This window comes from Pimephales promelas, chromosome 4, assembly GCF_988280905.1.
Source record: "Pimephales promelas chromosome 4, fPimPro1.hap1.1, whole genome shotgun sequence".
Classification (NCBI taxonomy): Eukaryota; Metazoa; Chordata; class Actinopteri; order Cypriniformes; family Leuciscidae; genus Pimephales; species Pimephales promelas.
The window spans coordinates 16,900,090-16,926,589 of record NC_142772.1 but is presented as its reverse complement, the minus strand read 5'-3'; the positions used below and the strand labels follow the sequence as shown (position 1 = coordinate 16,926,589).

General features: G+C 36.8%; 1 protein-coding gene across 1 annotated transcript in view; it reads right to left on the bottom strand.

Annotated features, from left to right (window-relative positions):
• Positions 1 to 1,805: 1,805 nt before the first annotated feature.
• The window catches only part of dnm1b (dynamin 1b), a 75,724-nt gene continuing 51,029 nt past the window's right edge, over positions 1,806 to 26,500 (bottom strand). The window contains exons 11-22 of the mRNA XM_039662113.2: positions 24,910 to 24,996; positions 24,710 to 24,780; positions 24,250 to 24,301; positions 22,152 to 22,163; positions 21,100 to 21,213; positions 14,742 to 14,851; positions 13,428 to 13,539; positions 13,258 to 13,272; positions 8,701 to 8,874; positions 8,270 to 8,511; positions 7,353 to 7,547; positions 1,806 to 3,234 (exon numbers count right to left, since the gene is read on the bottom strand). Coding sequence (XP_039518047.2) covers positions 3,174 to 3,234; positions 7,353 to 7,547; positions 8,270 to 8,511; positions 8,701 to 8,874; positions 13,258 to 13,272; positions 13,428 to 13,539; positions 14,742 to 14,851; positions 21,100 to 21,213; positions 22,152 to 22,163; positions 24,250 to 24,301; positions 24,710 to 24,780; positions 24,910 to 24,996 — 1,245 coding nt within the window. The 3' untranslated portion in view covers positions 1,806 to 3,173. The remainder of the gene's footprint in view (positions 3,235 to 7,352; positions 7,548 to 8,269; positions 8,512 to 8,700; positions 8,875 to 13,257; positions 13,273 to 13,427; positions 13,540 to 14,741; positions 14,852 to 21,099; positions 21,214 to 22,151; positions 22,164 to 24,249; positions 24,302 to 24,709; positions 24,781 to 24,909; positions 24,997 to 26,500) is intronic.

Sequence of the window (26,500 nt, the reverse complement as noted above, 5' to 3'; positions counted from 1 at the left end):
TTGCATTTTAATGCAAATGCCCTGGTTCTTGAAGTCATTAAAATGCATTTTGTGATTTCCTTCAATTGAAAATATTTGAAGCAAGTTTGGGAGACTTGAAGGCAGTGTTGTAGTCGAGACCACCTCACTCGAGTCCGAGTCGACACCGAGTCCATAGAGAGTCGAGTCCAAGTCAAGACCGAGTCCATAGAGATTCGAGTCTGAGTCGAGTCCGAGACCAGAGACGGTCGAGTCCGAGTCGAGACCGAGACCAGTGAGGGTTGATTACCTAATTTACTTTTATTTACTTAGAGAAATTCTTTTTTTTTTTTTTTACTGAATTTACTTAGAGTTTAAAAAATATGATCAGTTTAGGGTAAAAAGGCCACATAGTAGGTGGTGTTAAAAGTAATTTTATTACAATTTGTCATGCGCAGTTGCGCACTAGAAAATCACCAATCACTGGGCGTGTCAATCAATTTAAAGAAATATGTTATTAACATACATTAATAATCATGAAAAATTTTTTAATTGAACTCGAGTGGACTCGGGAATAATTCCGAGTCCTAAAAAAAAAAAATGTTCGAGTACGAGTCAATTCCGAGTCCAAATGGACACGAGTCCATGACAAGACCAAGACCATTAAAATATGGTCTCGAGACCGAGTCCGAAACGAGTCCGAGTCTCAAGTACTACAACACTGCTTGAAGGGCACCCAATATAGAGAATCATCAAAAAAAGAAACAAAAAAGATGCTGCAGCCAATGAGCCGCCGGCGGGGGGGGCTGACTCAACCTCCATGGACAAGATAGAAGTTTTTAATATTTTATCAGACAATAACAAGGTTTTGCATTAGTATAATTTTCGGGACAATTAGGGCCGGATTCGGGACAACAGCTTAGTTTTCGGGACTGTCACGAATTTTTCGGGACGTCTGGTAACCCTATGTGGTGGCGCGCGCACAGTCTCCACTCGGACGTGCTCTTCTATCGCCGTTTCGGACTCTCTCTATTCATTCCGGTGAAATCACAAAATGCACACAAATTTAGAAATATGTACATACCAGCCCATCAACAAGATCGCCAGGTAAGCATCACTGTTGCATCCAGTGCTGCTTTTTAGCTCGCGTCAACGAGTGAAAAGCTCCGTCTATGGAAAAGCCTGACTGAGTGGGACTCCTGTCTGGTTCCTCACGCGGTCAGATTCTCTTTTCCTTTGTCTCGTCCGACCGGGTTTTCTTTGCTTTTTCCATCGTCGAGTATCCCATCTGAAATGAGTGCTAGTGTCTTAAAATGTGGCTGTTGCAAGTGTCTTAAAATGTTGTTGCTGATGTGTGTGACGTCGTTGCTGTAAAGCATGTCGTGATTATCGCGAGATTTGTCGGGGGCGCTCCTCTCAAAGTTGCATTGCTGGTTTTCCCAAGCTTTACTACCAGGATGATTCACCCTATGAGTTTGTTTACCACCGAAATGACTTTGAAGCTGTTATATTGAAGCTGTAAGGTACAATTCTTCCTTAGTGTGCCAGTAAAAAGTGACAGTAAAAACATCAAAGAATCCTCAACAAATGTATCAGTTTTTCACAAAAAAAATATGAAATATATTTTTAACATTGATAATGATAAGGATTTTTTCGAATGCATTTTAGAATGATTTTTGAAGGATAATGAGTGAAAAAATTATGCCGAAAATTCAGTTTTGCCATCACATGAATAAATTCAAGTTAAAAATAAAGTTATTTTTATTTCACTGTACTGTTTTTACTGTATGTTTGATCAGATGAATGCAGACTGATGAGCATCAACTACTTCTTTTTAAATCCCAAAGTTTTAAATGCTGTAGTGAATATATTTTATTTATATTTGAGAATTTATTATGAAAGCATTAGCTGAAGCATTTTCATGAATATTTCATATTTAATATTTTGCTATTACATTTTATGGGTGAGAGAGATAACAATATGATACATGCATGAACTCAGTTATCATCCACACAAAAACACTTTAATTTAATTACAAAGCATTGCCCAGTCTATGACACCAATAAGATACACATGGAGGCAGTACGATTCACACACACACGCACACGCACACACACACACACACACACACACACACACACATCCGTTCTATTTAAAAAGAAGATTTTGTATATACACCGTACATGTAAATATACTGTGTATATACACACACACATATACAAACCATAAACCTATATTTTTACAATCAGTTCATTTTAAATAACAACAATAACTTCATTTTCACTACTTAAATGTACATGTCGACACAAGGCAACAGAACTCCCAGAGATGCACAACAAATATACATTAACACAGTAATAGATTCTGTTCACCATTTAATCAGTCAGAACAGCTGCTATATTCGTTTAAACTCATTGGGGTTTGGGGTTTTAAGAATGCTTCGTTTCATTTATCAGTAACATTTTAACTGCAGAGAGATTGATTCACCAACCCTTCCCCTTGATCAGACGTTTCCCACTGCTGCATCAACAAATAAATGAATTGCACCAACTTTAAGTTATCACATAAACATAATTCTAAGTCTTTTTTCTCCATACCAGACACTTCATAATATATATCCTAATGTATAAACATTTCAGTCAGACCAGTCTTATTTGTTTGCTAGGGAAAATACAAAGAGACAATATGGTCGAAACAAACACTGGGATTAAATATTGTTCAAACTTTCAGGGAGAATACATTCACACACAAAAGTACCACATAACAAGTGCAAAAATCGTGATGTTTACTTTGTGCATCTATCCTGTATACTGGCGTGCAGACGAATACTCTGTATGCTTATGGCAGATACACGTTTAGCTCGTGTGACACTTCTATAATGAGTCGACATTGTCTAGTGTGTAAACACAAACACCACACAGCATTTTCAGTATATTTAACATTGCAGTGACTTTAAAAGTTGACACAAGTCCATACTGGGTGTATTATTCAGAGGCCCATTACAATGTGATTACAGACAGAAGGAGTGACTAACCCCACAGCTCTTCTGCATTCTTCATTTATCGTTCTGCCTTTCCTTTCAGCAATTCCATCTGTTTTTGCTGTAACGCTAGGCATGCAGCAATCCCAGGATACACTTGGTCAGAAGAAAAGCACAGAGAATGAGAGGCAGTGGACAGAAAGAGAAGGAGGACGTGGAGGAAGGATATTTGGCTCTAAGAGTCAAACGAAGGATTTGGACTGTCATTGTGAGAAGGGCTTCCTTTGCTTGGGCGGCTAAAAGACAAAAAAAAAAAACAGCAAATAAAACAAAAAAGGGAAAATATGGCTTTGTCAATGTCAAGTATATGGTATGATGGCTTTGTTTTGTTAATTTCTGTTAATATTGGCACTTATTGTGACTTATTGTGGTGGCTATGACTGATGTGAAGAAGCTCTTTTCTGATGTTTTACAAATATGGAAATTGTATGGCTGCAGTTGCAATTCCTCTTATAATGATTCTTCCTAAAGGTGGACTATGCAGGATTTTCTGTAAGTGTTTTTAAACACAATATTCAAACATCCCTCCTCATGCAAGAAGCCCCCCTTCTTGGGTTAGCTATGCGCATTGTGATTGGCCCATCGCGTTTGGGGGCGTGGCTTAGCCATAGGTCAGTTATTTAAAATAATAGCATAGCTGTTCATTCATGTAAAAAAAAAAAAAAAAAAAGATAAATGCTTTTTTTTTTTTTTTTTTTACATGAATGAACAGCTATGCTATTAATTAGGTGACTGGCTGTAATTTGTGAGCGAGTTTAGCCATCTTCAGTCTAGAGCACACTAATAAATAACAATTATGTGGGATCATAAAAACATAATTATAACACCTAGTAATCTGTCAAGTCAAAGATAGCAGTCAACAAGGCAATATTAATTAGCAATTATTTTAGTTTGAAGAAAAAAAAAACATTGAAAAAAATATGTATTATTTAATAAATTAATTTATTAAAAACAAAAACAAAGGAACCGGTTTAAAAGGGAAAGCTTTTATAAGGCCATATAAAACTCCAGGGGACTAAGATAAGACTTGTTCATTGTTAAGAAAGAAAATATGTAAGCATAGATTTTTATGAAAGAGTCAATGAAGCAGTATGAAAAGTAATGTGGTTTTAAGAAAAACATGCATACTGTCAGATGTTGTGTATGGCTTATTTGTTGCTAATAAAGGCAAAAACATGTCAGTGTCATCTAGCATTCATGTGCATAAATGTTAAAGCAAACCGTGTAATAGGCTGGTTTAAATTGACAGTCCCTGTGCATTTTATAATAACTAGTGTTATTCTTTCCTAAATACAGGATATATGCTGGTAACGGAATAGAGTGGCACCACATATGTTCTTGGTACAATTATTAGATAAATTTGGAATATTTCTGACATTCATTCCTGGCATTATATTTGTGGAAGAGAAAATACTTCAAGTAAACGTGGTATGTGGACTATGCTTGTGCTGATGGCGTGTGCATGTGCCATTGAGTGTGTGTGTGTGAGAGAGAGAGAGCATGCACGTGTATAGTAGCAGAGGGGTCAGTGGTTAGCGTGTCTGCAGATCGCCAGTGTTAATGCTCAGTGAGCGAGTCTCTGTTGGATCTGGTGGGGAAGGCCGGTGCTCTCCGACTTTAAAGATGACAACAGGCAGATTGATGGATGTATTACAGACACACAAACAGAGGGACAGACAGACAACAGGGAAAAATACACAATTAGGAACAACACAAAAGAACATGAAGACAAAGGCAGTAACAATGAGCACTGAAAATGAACATATACTGCATGATAAACAAGGTGGGATCAACAAATTCATGAACTGCAAACTCTGTTGTGTTGAAGGCTATTAGTTAAACATATAGGATTAAACTAACAAATCAGATTAAAATGCCAGCTAGATGATTTGCAGAGCCATAACTGAACATTTGGCATGTTAAGTTTGAAAAATAAATTATTTCTGTGAAAAAAAAAAGAACACACATCATTTAAAAACATACCTGTAATATGCAGTACAACAAAAAAGTATTTAGTACACAACCTAGATGTGTTATGGGATCTATTTGCCTCATAACAACACTATTTAAAGTCCCCCCTGAGGTAAAAATATAGCTTTCAATGTTGTTTATATGTCTATGTTTTAATATGGTTCATAATTCATAAGTCAACACCATTGCTGAGTATTTTCTCCTTAAAACTGCGGTGAACCAAAGACACTCAAAAACGTGGTTTATAATCGCTGGTGTTTCTGACGTCACAATACCTTGTAACCAATCACGTCAATGAGTGGATCTCTGAGCTGATGTGAGTGAGTGAGGGTGGGGCTAATTTGCATATTCATAGGATATAAATTTATACTAAATTAGGTGAGGGTGTGGAGTTACATCAAGCTAATTTAAAGCATGAAGATTTTTTTAGAGGAAAAAACATTTAATATGTAATTTTGGCTGGACTGGCCATCAGGCATACCGGGCATTTGTGTGCCGATACATACTTTAACATACTTTAATTCATTTTTATTTATTTATTTATTTATTTTTATTTATTTTTTTAATTTTCACATCAGCGGCCCATTGCGTTTAGTTTTGGTTAACTGTCAGATGAGCAGGGATAAAATTGTTAAGGGATATAATTATTGACTACAGGGGGATTTTAAAAGAAAAATTAAATGAAATAAAAAAAATAATGTAAAAAAATGACAAATTAAAACTACATTAAAACCATGTTAACTCATGTCAACCTTAAATATAACTATGGCTTGAAACTAAATACAAGTTGTTCAACCAGATGGCATCACTTCCTTATGCAATTAAATGGCAGTTCTAAGCATAGTTGTGCCATCAGGAACATAAAATACTCTGAACAAATGAATAGACAATAACAGACAGCGTGGTGGCATATCTGATTGACATACAGTATCTAGAGAATGAAGGGTGTCAGGGGACAGCAGATGTTAACACATTTAAAGATGGAACCATGCAAGGACGTGGTGATGTAACATAAGGACAATATGTCGAACATACCATTTGCGTAACTCCTCATTGGTCACTGATAGAAATTCTGAAAGAATAACCGGAATCATTGTGGAAGGGATTTAGCGGGACTGAGTTTGACGAGAACATGGGTTGACAAAAAAGAGCCAATGGAGTAGTCAAAAATGTATCATCTCCATGGTTTGTCCTGTTTAATTGTTCAGTTTTCTTTATCTTTTCCTCCCAAGCATGTATATCATGAGAGAATGATCTCACAAAGCTGATGCACTGATGTTTCTGTTTATACAAGCAATAAATTAACTGAATGAGTTCAAACAGCATTGGAATGAATATTCGCATGAATGAATGTCAAGGAGACGAGAAAAGGTAACCAGTGTAGTTGAAAAAAATGTGAGTGGTTTGTTAGCGCAGGTCTCTGAGTTGGACTGTGTATAGGAGTGTGTGAACTGAGAAAAGGTAATGGATTGTGACAGGAGAGAAAAGTAAAAATGGCAGAAAGTATATTACTGATCTGTATTTCTTGTGTTAAGGTGCAGGGATCAGGTCAGGGCAGAAAGGCTGTAAAGGGTGTAAAATGGAGGATAGTTTGTAGATCATTGCTCTCGGCACCATTAGCACCAATGCTACTCCCCACAATTAGTGGAAATATACATACTTTGTCAACTTGGTTGTATTTAATTATATTAAAGGGGTGGTTCTGGATTTTGTACATCAGGCCTCATTTCCAAGTTAGCCTTAGTGTTATTTATCAGTGGAGAGACAGTTTTCAAAAATGTTCATCCAGTCATTCCAGTTGCATAGTTCGCCGGTGCTAGGCTAGCAAGAGTCAACGGTAACTCGGAACGACTTAACTCGGAAAAGTAAACACGGAACCGAAGTGCACTACAGTCGGGACTACCTGCACTACCTCTCTCTACCTCTCTCTCTCTCGGTTGCCTAGATAACTACATATCACTCCGCCGCTGCTGTAGACTGTGCTTATAAATACAGGGAACAAAGTATAACTATTGCAATGAATTGAAAGTGTACTTTGATTTCGAACATTATTCTCTCAACAGACATTTACCTCGATAGTCTGGCGTTATAATTTATTTGCTTTTAGTATACTTTGAGTGGATAAAATTGTTTTTAATGGCAGGCTAGTCGCGTTAGCCTACCACTGGTGAACTATCCAACTGGAGCGACTGGATGAACATTTTTAAAATCTGCCTCCCCTGATAAATAACGCTAAGGCTAAATTCTGAACCACCCATTTAAACATTTCAAAAGCATTTGCATCTGATCAATTACAATGAAACATCATAACTTTTATTTATAGGTCAGATGGTAATAAAGTTTTGCACAATGTCTGTACTAATAAACATTGTTTCTGACTCACCTGGGGACACCTGGTGGGGCACGGTTAGGACGAGAGGGGACCTGGGGCGGGGGGGCACCGAAGGGGTCAGGAGAGGCTCCAGGTCTGGATGGTATAGGAGGTGCTCCAGCAGTTGGGGGCCCTGGGGCTGTGCGTCCACCACGAGGGGGCCCAGGTGGGGCCCGGCGCTGGGGAGTGGGACTGGACATTGGAGATCTGTTGAGAAAATAAAAAGATTGTGTTGGCTGGAGAAAGACAACACACTGATATTCTGTTTAAACTTAAAGGACAAGTTCGGTATTTTACAATTAAAGCCCTGTTTTAAGATCGTCCCTGATGAAATAGAATAGTTAAGATTGTTTTTTAGACAGATGCTCCTGTCACGAGAATTTTTGGATTCTGTGTTAGCACCCCCCCCACCTTTATAATGAAAGCATAGGTGCACTCGAACAATCATTCATTAAAACGCATAAAACTTTAGTTTACAAAGACGTGAAACTCATCGAGTGGTCTGGGGTGTTCACTGATATGCTCACACAAAAATCGCTGCAAAAGATGCTTTCCAACAGGTTTTGTCGTAGTTTTTGTCCAAGGCCATTTTCTTCCTGTTTTTGGTCGAAGTCCCCAGTAGTCGATTGTCGAGTTTGCGTGCGCGATCCTCAGTTATCTAGTTACCAATGATCGCGCACGTGAACTCGACAATTTACTATTGTGGACTTCGACCGAAAACAGGAAGAAAATGAAGTCGGACAAAAACTACGACAAAACCTGTTGGAAAGCAGCGATTTTTGTGTGAGCATATCAGTGAACACCCCAGACCACTCGGTGAGTTTCACGTCTTTGTAAACTAAAGTTTTATACGTTTTTATGAATTTAAAACTACTTCAAACTTTCAGAACAAAACCGATGTTGATTTGTTGAAAATGATGAAACTGTACCTGCGTCCTGAAGGTCCTCCTTGTACCTGCAGCCAGGAGTCATCCACTGGTGGGGGCATGGTAGTGGAGACTGTGGTGGTGCTGATGTCACCAATGATGCCGAGGGCCTCTTTCAGAGCATGGTACATGCGCAGCATCTCCTCCCTGTGCTGAGCCTGTTCTGCTGACTCCTCCATTAAAGTGTTCTGGTCTCCACATGAGTACACGTTAGCAAGCAACTCAGCATGGATAAAGTCCTTTGTCTATGGGAAGAGAAAGCAAAAACAAGGATACAAAACATTTTTGTCAGCAGGGCTAAGAAACATCCAATTAGAATCCAGTAAGATCCTACTGGAAAAACCTGATTAGGTTTTTCCACCTTTAGGTTTGGATGATAGAAATTGCATAGGAATTATTTTAGGTAAATCAAAGCGTAATTTAAAACAGCTTACATTGTTGATCATGAGATGCATGATGGTCTTGGGCATGAGATCCCTCACAGTCTTGTTGACGATAGCCATGTAGGAATCCACAAGGTTCCTAATGGTCTCCACCTGCCTCTCAAGTTGAGGATCCATGGAGTGCATGAAGCGATCCGAGCCATTCTCCTCACTGGCATCGCTCTGCTGAGGGCCGTCAAGATATTAATATTTACATGTTACTGGCACTAATTAAATTAGGGACACAATAAGGAAGAAAGAGTGAAATAGTAAAGCAAATAAATTCAGGCCTATCATGAGCAATCAATCTAGATCACGATTAATTTGAAGATTTGTTCTGGCATCAATCTCCTTTCTTAAAAGTAGGGTAGGCAATTTTTTGTAACTTTTTGTAATTCTGGTTGAAACTCACTTTACATACTGATAGCAATCAATAATAGAAATGTCCTTAAAGAGGTCATATAATGGCACTTTTACAAGTTGATTGTACTGAAATGTGTATTGGCAGTGCCTGTACATAACCATCATATAATGATAAAAATCCACCCAGTGTTTTTGTTTTAATCTCCTTATATGTTATCCCCTGCCTCAAATTGAGCCGTTCGATTTTGTGACATCACTAAATCGGACGCCCCTCCCACGATTGTTGATTGACAGCAGCGTTTCAACACAGACCCGTCCTGAGAGAGCTGTCATCATAGTCCGCCATTGTTGATATGGTGGAGCAGAATGGCATCTAAGTGATTGTGGTGTTCTGTTCTTATGTGTTTGTAATAACAAACACAGTCATTTTGTGGTTTCAATATCCGAACTGCTGAAGTTTTGCTTTAGAAGGGAATATTCCCCACGATCAACGTCAATGCGTTCATGTTTGCGCGAATCATTTCTCACCAGATTGCTTTTTAAATGAAGATCAGTATCAAGCTGGTTTTGCTAAGAAGCTGCTCCTGAAAAAAAAAAAAAAAAAGAATCGGTACCTTTCGTGTCCCTGCTGCACCTCCAGAAGAAGTGAGTGTAAAGTTTTATTAAAGGAACACTCCGACTTTTTGGGACTTTAGCCTATTCACCTTACCCCCCAGAGTTAGATAAGTCCATACATACCTTTTTCATCTCCGTGCGTGCTATAAGTCTGTTTGACGTACCCACCGCTAGCCTAGCTTAGCACAAAGACTGGATGTGAATGGTTGCAGCTTTCATACTAATCCAAATGAGTGACAAAATAACGCAAACGTTTTCTTATTTACATGTTGTGTATAGTCACAGACTGTACAAATATCAAGGCCATATGAGACACAGACATCTTTTAACCGTAAATACTATATTTTCTGAAGGCGAAGCACTGATACTTGGGCAGAGTGATAACCATCACCTAATAGAGTAGCTACCATGTTTCATTGAATTCCAACCAAAAACGCATCCAGATTTATAAATATCACAGAACATGAATAAATAATTATTATTACAGGTATATATTTTAAATGCAATTTATTAGCTGAACCAAATGTATTCAACAGCATATAATATATAATTGCATTACTATAGGATAGAATAAGGGGAAAGTAATAGCACAAATTGTTTTTGCACAATGAACTCACAGCCTATACCTTTTGCACGCTCAAGTTCGTTATTTCCATGGTTATTTCAAATTTAGGCTACTAGGCGTGCTGCGCGCAAGTTCAACGCGTTCGTTTTTTTCCAAGCGCGTCCGCGTTTATATTATAATCAATTATATATTATAATCATATAATAGTGTTACTAACGTTACGATCTGGCTAATGGCACTGTTACAGTAGGTCATCTAAAAACATAACGGCACACTTACCTCAGCCGCAGGTGATCCACTTGTCCTGTCTGTGCTATCGATGGGATGGCCGTATATCCTTCAGCACATTATGGTCCGTGTGGCAAATTCCTTTTTTTTTTTTCAAAATAGTCGTCCTCATTGAAATGTTTTGAGCAAACATAATGTCCCTTGATAATCTATTTAGGTGTGTTTGGATCAATATCCAGAGTAGTAAGTTAGCCATTTCTTCATCCAGTCAGCGTTTTTAGTTGGAATTCTGTGAAATATGGTATTACCTCCCCTATTTACAATAGAGCGAAAACCCATGACTGTAAACTACGCTTTTACTATTTATAAATTGCTGACTCTGTTACCCAAACTCTGAGCGAACTCTCGGCTCCTCACCACGGCGTGTCTCAGGTGATGCGGTTATCACTCCGTCAAAGTAGCAGTGCTTCGCCTTCAGAAAATAGTTCCCAGGTTTTATACGGTTAAAAGATGTCTGTGTCTCATTTGACTTTGTTATTTGTACACTCTGTGACTATACAAATCACAACATGTAAATAGGAAAACGTTTGTGTTATTTTGTCACTCATTTGGATTAGTATGAAAGCTGCAACCATTCACATCCAGTCTTTGTGCTAAGCTAGGCTAGCGGTGGGTGCGTCAAACAGACTTATAGCACGCACGGAGATGAAAAAGGTATGTATGGACTTATCTAACTCTGGGGGGTAAGGTGAATAGGCTAAAGTCCCAAAAAGTCGGAGTGTTCCTTTAAGCTTTACTGTATATTACTGTAATCTTTGCAAATCGCAAAAAAGTTGTTCATGACCATTAACTCTAACATCAATCTGTCAACAAACTAACCTATACACCAGTAAACACATAGCATTCGTATCTCACTACTCTACCCTGCCCGTACATACAAAGATAGATCAAAGTCACATTACATTAACTAACCATTCAGAAACGTCCTATTCGAGCCTTAATTGTCAAACTTCTTTGCTGCGACATCTTGTTACGGGTCCGACTCCAGATCAAAGTGATACAGTTGCACCAGACCCCGGCTGCGGACAGCTTGGCCACTCCCTATTATATTATTATAGTCCTATTGTACCGAATTTTGGTTGTAGTTCCACCAGAATTCCACTGGGGGCAATCGCCTGAGTGCAAAATGAATGGCTAAATTTGTTTCTTTCACCCGATTGCCGTTGAGAAATCTCAGATTTTATTGTAGGTTTTGCAAATACAACATGGGTTATAGGTCGAAAGAATGAACGAGTACTTATGTCCTTTCAATTTCTCACAGGTTGAGTTGTTGTTGCCCATAACAAGATAGCATTCTGCTAATGAACGCTGATTGGTCAGTGAAGGACTGATTACGGCCAGAGATACCGCTTGATGGCATCGTGACATCCGAAGCGGGACCAGTATGTTAAGAACTTTAGTTTAACGAAAACTCTGTCAGCTGTGTTGTCGATGCCTCGAGAGAAAAAAAAAAAAAAAAAAAACAGAGCGCGAACATTTTACATTTTGGCATTTTACATAAAAGACTTTTTAAAGCAAATAAGTGACTCTAAAAAATCTAACACCAAGCAATGTGTAATTTCTTTGCATCTCCTTTCGAATACAACATTCAAATTACTAAACAAAAAATTATATCCTGAGAAAAGTGGATTTTGAGGGGTATAGCTCCATAGACCTCCATTCATTCTGCACTCATCCTGTGAGCACCCTCATATGGAACTTCAACCAGTTCAGAAGCCGGAAGTTTACTGAGAGTGAAAGTTTTCCCCTTGTTAGACATTCTCTGGTTGCACAGATGTGTCCTTGGAGACTACTGCCATTGTTTCTCCAAAATATTCCCTCAACTTTTGTCAAGGCAACACCCCAAGCGCGTTGAGTCAAAATGCCTCAAAGAACAGAGGGGCGGGATTGAGCAAAACTAATTATCATTTAAAGCCATATGCACTTAAACAGCGTGCTGAAAACAGAGCCGTTTTTGAACAGGTTAGATTAGTGTTTTCTTCAATACTAATGAGAATTTATATAAAAGTATATTACAAAGTTTTCATTTAGATCCTAAAGATACATATTAACTTGTACAAAAATGGCATTATATGACCCCTTTAATATATAAAACATGTACAAATACCTGCTATGGAAGTCTCAGGAACAAAACATCTTTGTCCAATCCTTGCATTTGGTCCGAATGCATTGACACGATGTCCGAGCGCCACAAACAAACAGTACCTGCCTTTTACAGTTCCTCAAGAACCAAAACAGAGCTCATGCTGCATTCATGCCATCCCGTAATTACGAAATGGCAACCCTTGATTTCCCAGAGCTGTTCACGTCCTCAGACTCAAATTTACAGTATGCGTTTCTGTCAAAACTATCAACAGCAAAATTAATCTGCAGTCGTCAGATGGTACAGGTAAGAGCTCTATAAATAATTTACGATCATTATTATTGTAATGTTATGTGCTTTGAGACATTTAACGCCGTCCTTGTGATGCTTTGCACTCTGCTTTGTGCATTCATGTGTTTTGGAGGAGGCATGGCTTTGGAGACCCTAGGAAGGGAGAGTGGAATCTAATGCTTTCAAAACTAGCTTGTTATAATTGCCTACCCCACCTTTAACCTATTAATGGTGGGGTTCACACCATCATTTCAAAGCATTGTTAAATACAACACATATTGATACTCAGAGAGAAATAAGTTTGCATATGACAGATGTTTGGAGGAGGGAAAAATCAAACAGTCAAAGACAAGTTAAAACTTACCTTCTCTTTATCTTGCTGAAAAAGCAAAGAAAGCAGAATAGGTTAATAGAATTAGTAAGCTATCAATGTAATTCAATGTGGTTTGTTAGAATTGTGTTGGTTATTGGTTATAATCATGTGCCAGCTGTTGTTAATATGATTTGAGTTAATCAGTGGAGGCATTCACGTACAATGACTCGCTCTGTGTAGACTCCAGCTCGTAAGAAGGATGCCTTCCAGCTGTCCACCTCCTCCTGAGTGTCGCAAGCTAATTCCAGTTGCCTGTAGTCTTTATATACGTTCCTGAGACAACAGTCCGACAATGAGCATGAGCAATGAAAGAAGTCAGATTGTGCTTACAAAATAAAAATGGCCAGACAATACGGTCATTTGAGATGTATAACTTGTATAAACTTAGTATTACAGTTTGTCTCAATCACTTTGGCTCAATTCTCGAATGATAATATTTTTCCCTCAAAGCAATAAATTCAGATCTCTGAACAATTAGATTCTTGTTCACATCAGATTTTCAATTTCTTATTGATTTAAACAAATTGTGTTTTGGCACTTGAGTGCAAAATAGGAAGTACAATTGTCTACAATTTGCACAATAACTAAACGCACATGGCTTGTTTATCAAAAATGATTTATTATTCTCAGTGAAACTGTCAAAATCTTAACAACTTTGAAACATTATTTCATCGTGTGAGCCATCACTTGCTAAATGGTGCATTTAGTTATCAAAATCTGTATATTCCATAAATATCTGACATGGAATGTTTGTAATGTCTGTCAAATTGGCAAATAGCCTGACCCAGAATAGCCCAAATAGCCTGTATTGAAATAGTAATCACAATCTTAATCAACCAATCAAATCTGGAAGCATAAATATGGAGTTTGCCCAGCACAATCAATCACTACTTTTTTTTACATTTGTATTCATACAGTGCAATTATTTTTGTAGAAATGTGTTAAATGTAAACTAAAAATTCTCAGTTGCTTACCATGGAAGGGCAATAGGAAGACATAACAAATATTGCCATGGTGAAAAACATTTAAACATTTTGATGTTTATGGCTCACGCGATTACAAAAACACTTTCATTTCGGTTGCATTGGCCAATTTACAAAAATATAAAGCAGCACAACAGTTACTGTTTTCATCTTTGATAATAAGAAATAAAAACTCTTGAGCAGTAAATCAGCCTATTAGAATGATTTCTGAAGGACCATGTGAAACTGAAGACCTGAATACTGACTTCTGAAAATGTAGCATTGCCTTCACACGCTTTAAAGCATATGAAAATAGAAAATAATCATATTAAATTGTAATAATATTTAACAATATAGCTGTTAAATGCAGCCTAGGTGAGCATAAGTGACTTTTTTTAAAAACAAACATTTAAAAGTCCTACAGACCCCAAACTTTTGAATAGAAGTGCAAATTAATATTTGATTTTTGTATTTCTGAGAGCTCTGTGAAAAGAAAATGTATTTTTCTCTTACCTTTGTTCAGTGTTAAAGAGAGCAAACACATGCTTGCTGGACATGAAGCTTTTCTCTATATCTCTGAGCTTCAGGTTATCCAACGACAGCATGTACTTCTTCTCTTTCTCCTGCAGGGGGCAATAAGCACAATTAAAGAAGAATAACAGAGCAAAAAAGAACATTACCAGATTATATACCAAAATAGGCATAGCTGATCCTGCATTTGCAAAATCAAACAGCTTCAACGAATAGAACTATGTTTAGAATACAATACTGCACGCTTCTGTATGATAGTATCATAGCATAGAATTCTTTCACGATTACATGTAGGCCTATATGAACACATGGTAAATTCAAGGGTGTTAGACTTACAACACTGTTAGTGCTTGTGTTTCGTCCAAAGCAGCTTTCGCATTAAAGGGTTAACACATACTTATGATGTGAGTATTGATTCCACACTGGAAGCCTGCAATGGCACACTGAGTTTCATGCTTTATGACTCACACACTTAATCAGGAACATACAAGCTGGAGATGGAAAACATTTATAGTTTGAATTAAATAAACTCTCCTCTATTAAAATGTTTTTTTTTTTGTTGTTTTTTTGTATACCTAAAGGGGACAGAAAATGTTGATTTTGTCATTTGGACTTATTCCTTTTGAATATAAAAGCTATTGAGAGATGACATGAACAGTGTAGGAGGAGAAGAGGGAGTGAAGATAAAAACCCTTGCATGTTAACAGGGTGAAGAATGCACATATTGAGTACCTTCTTACAAAACCACCAGAGGAATTCGTTTTAGCATCAACACAAAATGATCTATATAGCAGCTTTGAAGCCAGTACTCTAATGTACTTATACTGTATATTGTAAAATTATTTATTTATTGAATTATTGTCCTTTAATTCGGTTTTAATTCGGGTTAGTTCACCCAAAAATGAAAATGATGTCATTAATGACTCACCCTCATGTCGTTCCAAGCCCGTAAGACCTCCATTCATCTTCGGGAACACAGTTTAAGATATTTTAGATTTAAAATCTTAAATATTAGAGCTTTCTGTCACGTCATTGAAAATGTGCATGGTATACTGTCCTTGTCCAGAAAGGAATTAAAGACATCATCAAAGTAGTCCATGTGACATCAGTGGGTTAGTTAGAATGTTTTGAAGCATCGAAAATACATTTTGGTCCAAAAATAACAAAAACTATGACTTTATTCAGCATTGTATTCTCTTCCGGTTTTGTTGTCAGTCCGCTTCAGTGACGCTGATGTAGTAAGACAACGCTGACGTGTAATCTTGTGCGCCCAAGCTTCGTTCACAGTCTGAGGGAGACACAAACATGTCTAAGGATTTCGAAACAGAGGAAGACTTGCATTTTTTATTTTTGAACCCGAAAACACGGACAGACCAGATACACGTCAGCAGCGTCTTACGTCATCAGCTTCAATGAACACGGATTGACAACAGAACCAGAAGAGAATACAACGCTGAATAAAGTCGTAGTTTTGGTTATTTTTGGACCAAAATGTATTTTCGATGATTCAAAACATTCTAACTAACCCACTGATGTCACATGGACTACTTTGATGATGTCTTTATTTCCTTTCTGGACAAGGACAGTATACTGTACACATTTTCGTTGTATGAATGAGTGAGTGAGTGGGTGAATGTGAGGCAAAATGTAAAGCGCTTTGGAGGCCATTGGGTCTGTGAAAGTGCTATATAAATGCAGTCCATTTACCATTTTCAATGGAGGGACAGAGAGCTCTCGGACTAAATCTAAAATATCTTAAACTGTGTTCCGAAGATGAACGGAGGTCTTACGGGCTTGGGACGACATCAGGGTGAGTCATTAATGACATAATTTTCAATTTTGGGTCACTTTAAATAGTTTAATTTTAAATTTAAAATTAACTTAAAAACAGAAATATAAGAATAAAATCTACTTAAAAATAGCAACAAAAACTATAATAGCATTTCAATAAAAAAACTATTTAAACACTAAAATAACACCGATGGACAAGTTTAAATGATTGCATGCGACAATTTGCGAACTTCAGTTGAACACAGAATTCCTTTAAGAACCTCAGAAATTTATACTGGTTTTCAAACACAAGGCTTCAGAACGCTGACCAAGCAGACGGTGTCATCTAGTGACAAACTTTCCATCCACACTGCCAGTTTCAGAGATAAATGTCCACAAAAACCAATGTAAGGGGAGCCCCCGACACCAAAGCTGGATCAAAAAGTGTGAGGACTATTTATGTCTCTTGTTTATAGGCCAAATCCATGTTAGCATCTTATTTAACATTTAATAAGAACCCTGCTGCATTCCAGAAAACATTCTGTGGTGAGCATGAACTTCAGCCTTAATGTGAACACACTTCCGAAGCACCTTAAAGTAATAGTTCACTTTTGAAAAAACTTTTGCTGATAATTTACTCACCCCCATGTCATCCAAGATGTCCATGTCTTTCTTTCCTCAGTCGAAAAGAAATTAAGGTTTTTGATGAAAACATTCCAGGATTTTTCTCCATATAATGGACTTACATGGGAACCAGACGGTCCAAGGTCCAAACGACAGTTAATAACAGTTTCAGATGCAGCTTCAAATGTCTTTAAACGACACCAGACGATGAATAAGAGTCTAATCATGCGAAGCGATCGGTTATTTCAAAACTTATTCCAAAAATGTAACTTTTCTAAGGACAAATGCTAGCCTTGCTGTATTCTGTGAGGCGCGTTTGCAACGTCACGTAATACGTAATTACGTTCAAAAGGTCACGGGCGACGTAGCCGGAAGTACAGAATCAAAATCGTCCGACACCGCTGTTTTACCTTTTAATTCCTTTTTTGTAAACGGCGTTTGAGTTAGTTTGCACGTTCAACCTATGCGTTCAACTTGTAAACACTCCGACTCTGTACTTCTGGCTACGTCGCCCGTGACCTTTTGAACGTAATTACGTATTACGTGACGTTACAAACGCGCCTCACAGAACGGAGCTTAGAAAAGTTACATTTTTGGAATAAGCTTTGAAACAACCGATCGCTTCGCATGATAAGACCCTTATTCATCGTCTGGTGTCGTTTAAATACATTTGAAGCTGCATCTGAAACTGTTATTAACTGTCGTTTGGACCTCCGACCGTCTGGTTCCCATGTAAGTCCATTATATGGAGAAAAATCCTGGAATGTTTTCATCAAAAACCTTAATTTCTTTTCGACTGAGGAAAGAAAGACATGGACATCTTGGATGACATGGGGGTGAGTAAATTAGCAGCAAAAGTTTTTTCAAAAGTGAACTAATCCTTTAATTCTTATCTGCAGACATGTTTTAAAACACAAGGGCCAGTATAAAGAGCCCTTTATCCAGTACGAGTAGAGGAAGTGAGGTTCAGAAAAAATAGCAGCATGAAGAGAGGTACAGACCACATGACTACACATCTGGAGATATTACAATTCCGCCTCCTTTCCAAGAAACTCAGTCAGCACCACCACCCACAACTTCACACACACACACACACACACACACACACACACACACATGCACAAACGCACACCCATGTCTGGTTCATTATCTTTGTGAGGACTCATGTTTATTCTATCCGCTTACAATAACCCTACCCCTAAACATACCAATCACAGAAAACTTTCTGTATTTACAAAAAAACAAATTCTGTAATGATTTATAAGCTTGTTTCCTCATGAGGACCTCAATTTATGTCCCCGCTGTGAGAAGAGTCACCATGATTCGTTGTGCATTCAGGTTAAAGTCCCCGTCGGTATAGAAACACACACACACACACACACACACACACACACACAGAGAGAGAAATACATCTTAAAGAAAATGTTGAGTCTGACAGGTCTTCATCAGTACCAGCTTTCCTTGTCTTACTTTTTTTCTGACCTCTGACCTCTCACTTCCTGTTTAATGAGAAAAGAAACATAAACTTAAGGCTGAGGGGAAAAAGCTCCAAAAAAAGCTCCACCTCTTTCTCTCCCTCTGCCTCTATTCAACTCTTCCAAGGGAAAGTCAAAAGTCTGCCACGTCAATTCTGAAAAATCTACATTTGAAAAAGTAAGAAAAGACGCTGTGCATTACAAATTAGTTTTACGATGAAAATACTGCACGTATATCTTAATTTCGTATATCCGTTATCTAAGACTTTGCCGCTGATCCGAGGGGGATTTATGAGTCGACGGGAGTGAAAGGGCCAGGAAACCTAACTCTTTTTGCCACCCACATTCTTTGCCTTCTCGTACCACCATCAAACACGCAGAGGTTTTAAAGGACCCTCCTCTCCTCCTCCTCCCCCACTCACCCACCACTCTTTGGCATCTCACACACTCGGACGTCCAGCCGAACGGAGCAAGACCAAAAGAGAGACAGAGACGGAGAAAAAGGATGGATGGAGGTTTTCGGAGGACAATCGAAACGTCTAATGCCAAATCTGATTGGCACAGAAGCATGAACTTTTGAGGTATTTCTTGTCCCTTTGAAGTTTTTATTATTTGCATATGGTAGAAACAAATCTGAAAGTTTAAAGTTAAAGTGGGGCCATGGGCTGTCCAACGGCTAGGAAAACTGGGGTTATTTTAAATGGATATAAGAAATAAAATAGATATAAATAATGGACTTATGTTTATAGAACATGAGCGAAATGTGTATGCATCCTAAACAGTCTGAAATGCATCTTGGCAAGCTTCTCTGAATAATAACCGTACAATAGTCTGCTTCATGAAATAATTAAACAAGAAAAACTGACAAACGGCCCGCTGCAATGCTCCATTTTCAAGCAAATACAAAGTCAAAAGTCACTAATAAATATCAATATTCTCATTTCCCTTTTGCTATGCTTACTTTCGAAAAAAGATTTGAAAAACAGAATGCATGTTTTCAAGAATTAATGTTTTGTACAGATTCATTCCTCAGTGCTGTTGGACTCATCTCCATGTGAAGCGCCATTCCCGCCCCGCTTTCCCAGTGTTCAGACTACCTGTTCAGGGCGTAGAGATTGTACAGTAGTCTGCACATTGGTTAGGCTGTGTGGGGGTTCACACACATCATCTTGTTCTGTTCAGCAACAGTCTCGTCATCATGTTTCTGTATGCCTACCCATGGAAATCTGCATTCCTTTATGTACTAAGTAACGTCTGTGTGTTTAAATGTATATAAAGAAGGGAGTTACATATCTTAGTTATCTAAATCAAAACCTCCTCTGCTGAAAAATTATTATAATCGGTAAAAAAATATGTTTAAAAAATGTAAATGTAATATATATATATATATATATATATATATATATATATATATATATATATATATAATTGTGAATAATTGGATGCAACATATAAGCATTTGTTTATATAACATATTTATTTATATATTTATATTTATATATTATATACACTATATGTGTCTGTGTGTGAGCATGTCATTGTGTGAAAGAAAGAAAGAAAGAAAGAAAGAAAGAAAGAAAGAAAGAAAGAAAGAAAGAAAGAAAGAAAGAAAGAAAGAAAGAAAGAAAGAAAGAAAGAAAGAAAGATAGAAAGAAAGATTACAATGTTTACTTGATGGAAAATAAAAGTCTTTTCGCAGTGTATAATTGTCATTGTTTGGACTCTTATTTCATCCACTTTGACCACAAAGAAATTGTTTTGGCACAAGCAGGACATAACTGTATTTTTTTTTTTTTAAATGAGGAGATTAAATGAAAAACAATTATAGCTAAATTGATTTTTTTTTTCCCCCAAATGTAATTTAAGTCATTTTGGACTAGGAACTCCTTTGTTTTAAAAGGACTTTCTCTTCATGATTAAACTAACTACAGCAAGGCCTTTTGGGAAGTGTTGGACCTGGATCTGGTATGTATGGTAATGAAAACCATATGCCACCTTCCCAGCCCCCCAGAGCAGCCCTCCCACCAGCCCCTGGTCTGCTTCTCCTCATGCCTCATGCCTCAAGACTGACAGTGGGGGTGGGGTGGGGGTCACAACAGTACCATAACACCTGTGCTTGATCAGACCATCAAGATGGCAATAATACCTGGCCATTACTGAAGTAAAAAAAAAAAAAAAAAACAGAATCCATTTTTACTGTACGGCCTCAATCTCATTATTGTTTCTTGGATCTAATGAAGTGGTGCATTTACAGCATGGGTTACTGGTAGGATAAGATGCTTTCATTGTGAATTTAGACGAAATATAGCCATACTGCTGCTGATGGAAATAATACTGAACTAAAAAGCACAGAGTATATGAAAAGAAAATAAGGCCGCTTCAGGGAAACCATCCCCTGTAGTGTAGAGTTTCATCAGATAAAAAGCTTTGCTAAATGAAAAGCAACTAAGAAAAGACATCAGGGGACTCACCTCATCATCTTTGTACCAGGATAGATTCTCAGCGGTCAGGACAAACCAATATTCCTTCGCTCCTCCTTTCATAATTCCAATATTATTGATGGTCAGCCAACCCTTTCTGATCACCTATAGACACAGGCAAACAGGTGCGACGTAAGGGATGGTGTACAGTCAGACTGTCATTGTTTTACTTATCAAATATATAAATGAATGAACAAGTAATATTGGTTTAAAATTAGTGTGAGAATAATGAGGCATGATACAAGAGACAAACAGTAAACATGCAAAGCCATGTAGAAAATCAGTTGGGACAATGACCAATTATGCAGTTCTGCAGTCATCACAATATATCTGATTATCAAGAATCATTGACCAATAAGAATCAAGTATTCCAGAAGTATTCCATGTTTTAATTTCAAATTATGTGTATGTGAGTGTGGGACTTCTCAGAAGAACAAATCAGAAAAATATTGCAAATACAAATGGACCACTAGTGAAAATGTGTCTACACTACTGTTCAAAAGTTTGGGTTTTTAAGAAATTAATACTTTTATTCAACAAAGACACAATAGGTTTAATGGAATCATGAAAAAAAAAATCAATTTTTTATAAATAAAAAAATAATATACTCATATTTTTTTACAGTATTTTTGATTAAATAAAGCAACTTTAAAAATATTAAATGTTTGAAAAAAAATATACTGACCCCAAACTTTTGAACAGTAGTGTTTTAGCAAATTTGTAATCCCATTTAAAAGTTTTACATTAAAAAATATTAAAATAAAAAAAAAACATATTTTATTTGTTTGCTTTTTAAAATGTAGGTGTAAATGGAAAAAAAAAATACTGTGATTACTAGTGATGATTAGGATTAATTAATGATCATAACCAGCTATTTGTCTTTTGTAAAAAATAAAATAAAATAAATAAACACATCACAATGAGGACCATAATAATCAAAATGTAATGCTTTATTTGAAATACAATTTATATTAAAACGGCAGAGTGCATTAGTAAACACACACACACACACGCCAAAGAGGCCGCAGTCAAAGCACACTTACCATTATCTCATCCTGAGATTTGTTGGCATAGCAACAGTAGCAAAGCAAAGACAGGGTTTAAGATAGGTAATTATAAACTGGAAAAGGCAGCAGAGAGAACAGACATGAACAGAATACAAAAGATGCTAAAACAGTTCACATCACTAACACAAGAAATACAACCAGAATTGTTAAACATAATTAAATGGAAGATAACTCAGACTCAATATGTCAATTATTCCTAACTAGAAATGGCAAAAAGTGTATATCACAATACTCTTAAAGGGGTCATGAGTTGAGAAATCAAATTTCCCTTGATCTTTTGACACATCAACATCGTTTCCAAACTCAAAACTTCCTTAAAAATAGATTTTATTGAAACTAAACTATGTTTCGGATTGTGTACAATTATTACATCAGAGTGCGACAAAAGACCACCTCGGCAGAATCAGATCAGACCAACTTCTACGTGACTGTCTGTTTAGCTCTGCCCACCAATTCACGTATACTGTATGTTATAGTAGTAAATAAGAAACAGACGCAAACACAGGATTACTCAACAACAAAAACGAGATGCCTCTAGGAATTACAATACGTTTCAAAGTGCCACGCCTTTGCATTGCCATCCTTGTGATCCTAACATTAAGAACACATGGATGACCTTTAATTTTAACAAAGTTTCAGTCAGATTGCATCAGTAAGACACTGTTTGTTTGTTTGCTTCTTTTTACTGTGGATTCTTTTTTAATGTAAGACATAGCTCGTTGCAGGCTTTTCAGACTGAAAATAAAAGATGACGTAGTGCGGACCATTGGATCAATGTTTTTAACCATGTGTCACAGATTTCTTATTGTAATATAAACTGAGTATTTATACTGTAGCGCTACAGTCAAAAAGATTACTTGTGATAGTTGTGATTAGCTATTCTTTCATTTGCTTTTGCATTTCTGGGGTTAAGGTGGGGAGATCCAGATATGGAAGAAAGAACGTAGATAATGCTGATTTTGTTACTAGTTTTAATCTAAGCCTTTCGCTGTAGTCCTGAATAAAAGTTTCAGTGAGTGACATCTTCTGTTTTATTATTGTCAAAAAGGATGAAAGATGAATATGGTACATTCATTCCTAATTCAGTTAACTTGTAACAAGACTTACAAATCATATTTAATATGTATGCATGTTTCACATTGTTGGCAAACGTTTAAACTAGGGCTGTCAAACGATTAATCGCATCCAAAATCAAAGTTTGTGTTTACATAATATGTGGGTGTACTGTGTATAATTATTTATATATATAAATACACACACATGCATGTATATATTTAAGAAAAAAATATTATTTATACATAAAATATTTATATTTATATAAATTATATATAAAACTATATACAGTATATAAATGAAAATATGGGTGTATTTATATTTATAAAATAATTATACACAGTGCACCCACATATATTATGTAAACACAAACCTTTATTTTGGATGTGATTCATCGCGATTAATCGTTTGACAGATAAACTAGATATGTTTCACATCGGAAGTTTTCAAAACAATTCCACACGTGTAATGGCGGGCCATTGAAGATTATTTTAATATGCAAAACTGTTTCCCAATCATAGCAGTGGTCGTTTACTTCCAAGTCTTGAATGCGACAGTGTTTGAAAGAGCGTTTCTGTTCTCTATTTGAACAGTTATGCACATTGCAATTAAACAAAAGTACAGATTTATTATAAAATGTAAATATATTTATATATTAGTTTTGTGATATACTGTATATAAGTCAATAAATATTGTAATTAAGTATTAGAATTTAATTGAAATCTTTTATTTAATAATACTGTTCGACATTTATATAATTTAAATTAAGATAAAAAAATGTTTTAGTTTTAAAACCCAGAGGCTTCCTCATTGTTTCTTACCTTCTTATTTCTTTCTAAACACCCTGTTCTCAATAATTAAAATCTCATAATATGACAGACACTGAGTGATGCAGGGTCCAACTATAGACCTGCTTCAAGTGTTCCTACATTAAAATGTTTGAGTCAGACGGCAAACATCTGCCAGGCTGTGTGATGCATGCAGGAAGTAGCGTCTGTTCATTCTGTCTTCTGCTGCTTACCTGATTGCCAGCAACCTTCTTCTTATTCATCTGATTGCTTCTCTGCTGGGCGCTGAAGAGATGAACAAAAAATAAATATCTGTTAGAACACAAAGAGACTACAACTAGCCACAAGACCAAGTTGGATGTTGGGGGTCATTGCCAAAAAAGCAGATACTGATGTTCTGGTGCCCCCATCAGACTTCTTAATGATCTTAACCAGCAATACTTTATTAGATGACTTTAACTTTACCAGCTATGTAGCCAGTTAAGCTGGAGAACGGAATGGCTTATGCTGATCCACATATAGACATCATCAAACTAAACATGAATTCCATGTTCGTCCAGGCTAGTTTATACTGGTTAGCATAGTCATGCTGTAGCAAACCAGCAACCAGCTCCCTGTGCTGGTACCAGCATGCAAAGCATACCTTATGGTGGATTTAGTGAAAGGTTTAGAAAATGGTTAGTATGTTCTTACTTTGCAAAACCGATGAAATCCTCATGATTGGTGTTCATGTATGCTAATTCAATGTCAATAAGCAACATGACCTGGTGACAGAAAAAGAAAACAACGATACACATTTTACAACTTATTTTTCAGTTAAAGCTGTAGCTTGGTTTTAACACATGAGTTTGTATATGTAAACGGTTGGCAGGTGCATGTTAGATGGGCTGGACCTGATTTTTGGTGCGACTCTCCCGATCACGGATGTGCTGGGTTACAATCCTCTCCATTTCCTCTCTAAGCATGGGGTACTGAGCCAGCTGTCCCACAAAACACATACTGGATCAACTACTAGTCAGCTTATTAACAAATCGTATTAACAATAGACAATGGGAAAATGCGCAAAATAATTGTGCATTAGTTAAATGACTTATACCCCACCCCATTGTCATTATTTTAATTTGTCTATGACATCAGATATGGTTATATATTTGCAATATATATATACACATATATGTGTGAGAATATACATTTGGGGTTTTAAGATTTTTAAATGTTCATGAAAGAAGTTGCTTACCAAGTCTACATTATTTAATCAGAAATACTGTCATTTTATAAAATAATACTAAAATTTAAAACAACTTTCTGTATGAATACATTTTCAAATGTAAATTTGTCCTGTGATGGCAAAGTTAAATTTTCAGCAGCCATTACTCCAGTTTTCAGTGTCACATGATTCCTCAGATTTTAAAATTAGCTGTTTTGGTGCTCAAGAAAAATTTCTGTAACACTTTATTTGAAGGGGTGTGCATAAGACTGACATAACACTATCATAAACATGACATAACACCTGTCATGAACATGAAAGAGTCTTTATGAATGTTTATGACTGTTGTCATTAAGTGTAATTAGGTAAATTATGACACTTTTAATGCAAAGTTGACATTGTTTAAAATGTCTTTGTTATGACAACTTGACATTAACCAAGAAATCATAACCTGTCAACCTGTCACAAATATGTCATAACAGGTCTAATTATCAAACTTAAAGAAGTTATTTAGCTTTGTGTTAACATTACATTACCCTGTCATATGTTATAGTTGGTTTTATCTTTGGTTGTCATGACACCATTATAACTGTGACATGAATATTTTACTTGTCCTCAAGTAAAGTGAAACACATTGTACTAGTTATAAAGATGTCATTAAGGGTTATTACGCTGTCAAATGCTTTAACGACAGTGTCATTAATATTTCCCCTTACCTCAAGTAAAGTGGAACACGTTGGACTAGTTGTGATTTCTTGGTTAATGTCAAGTTGTCATCACAAAGACATTTCTGTCTTTGTAAATGTCAAGTTGTCATAATCAAGACAATTTTGTCTTGGTTAATGTCAAGTTGTCTTAACAAAGACATTTTAAACAATGTCAACTTTGCATTAAAAGTCATAATTTACCGAATGACACTTAAAGGGCAACTAAACCCCTGGTCAGAGACTGACTCCACCCACTGGCAATATTTGAAAAATGCTGAAAAAGTGGCCAGACCCCAGCGGAGATAGAGGGGACGAAATAGATGGTAAAACACTCTATCCTGATCGTTTCCAATACTCGCAATTCCGACTCTTGTCTCCCTTCAGTGTTTTTGACAAAACAAGCCGGTTTTTATACTGCCGCTCGTGCCAAGAGCGTGGTGAGCTGAAACCTGCGAACGTCACGAACTGCGGAACATCCAATAGGAAAATTCAACTGCAGTAGCCACCGCTCAACCTGAAGAGGGCAGCACTAAGGCTTTTTTTACACCATATATTGTAGAAATAAAACAC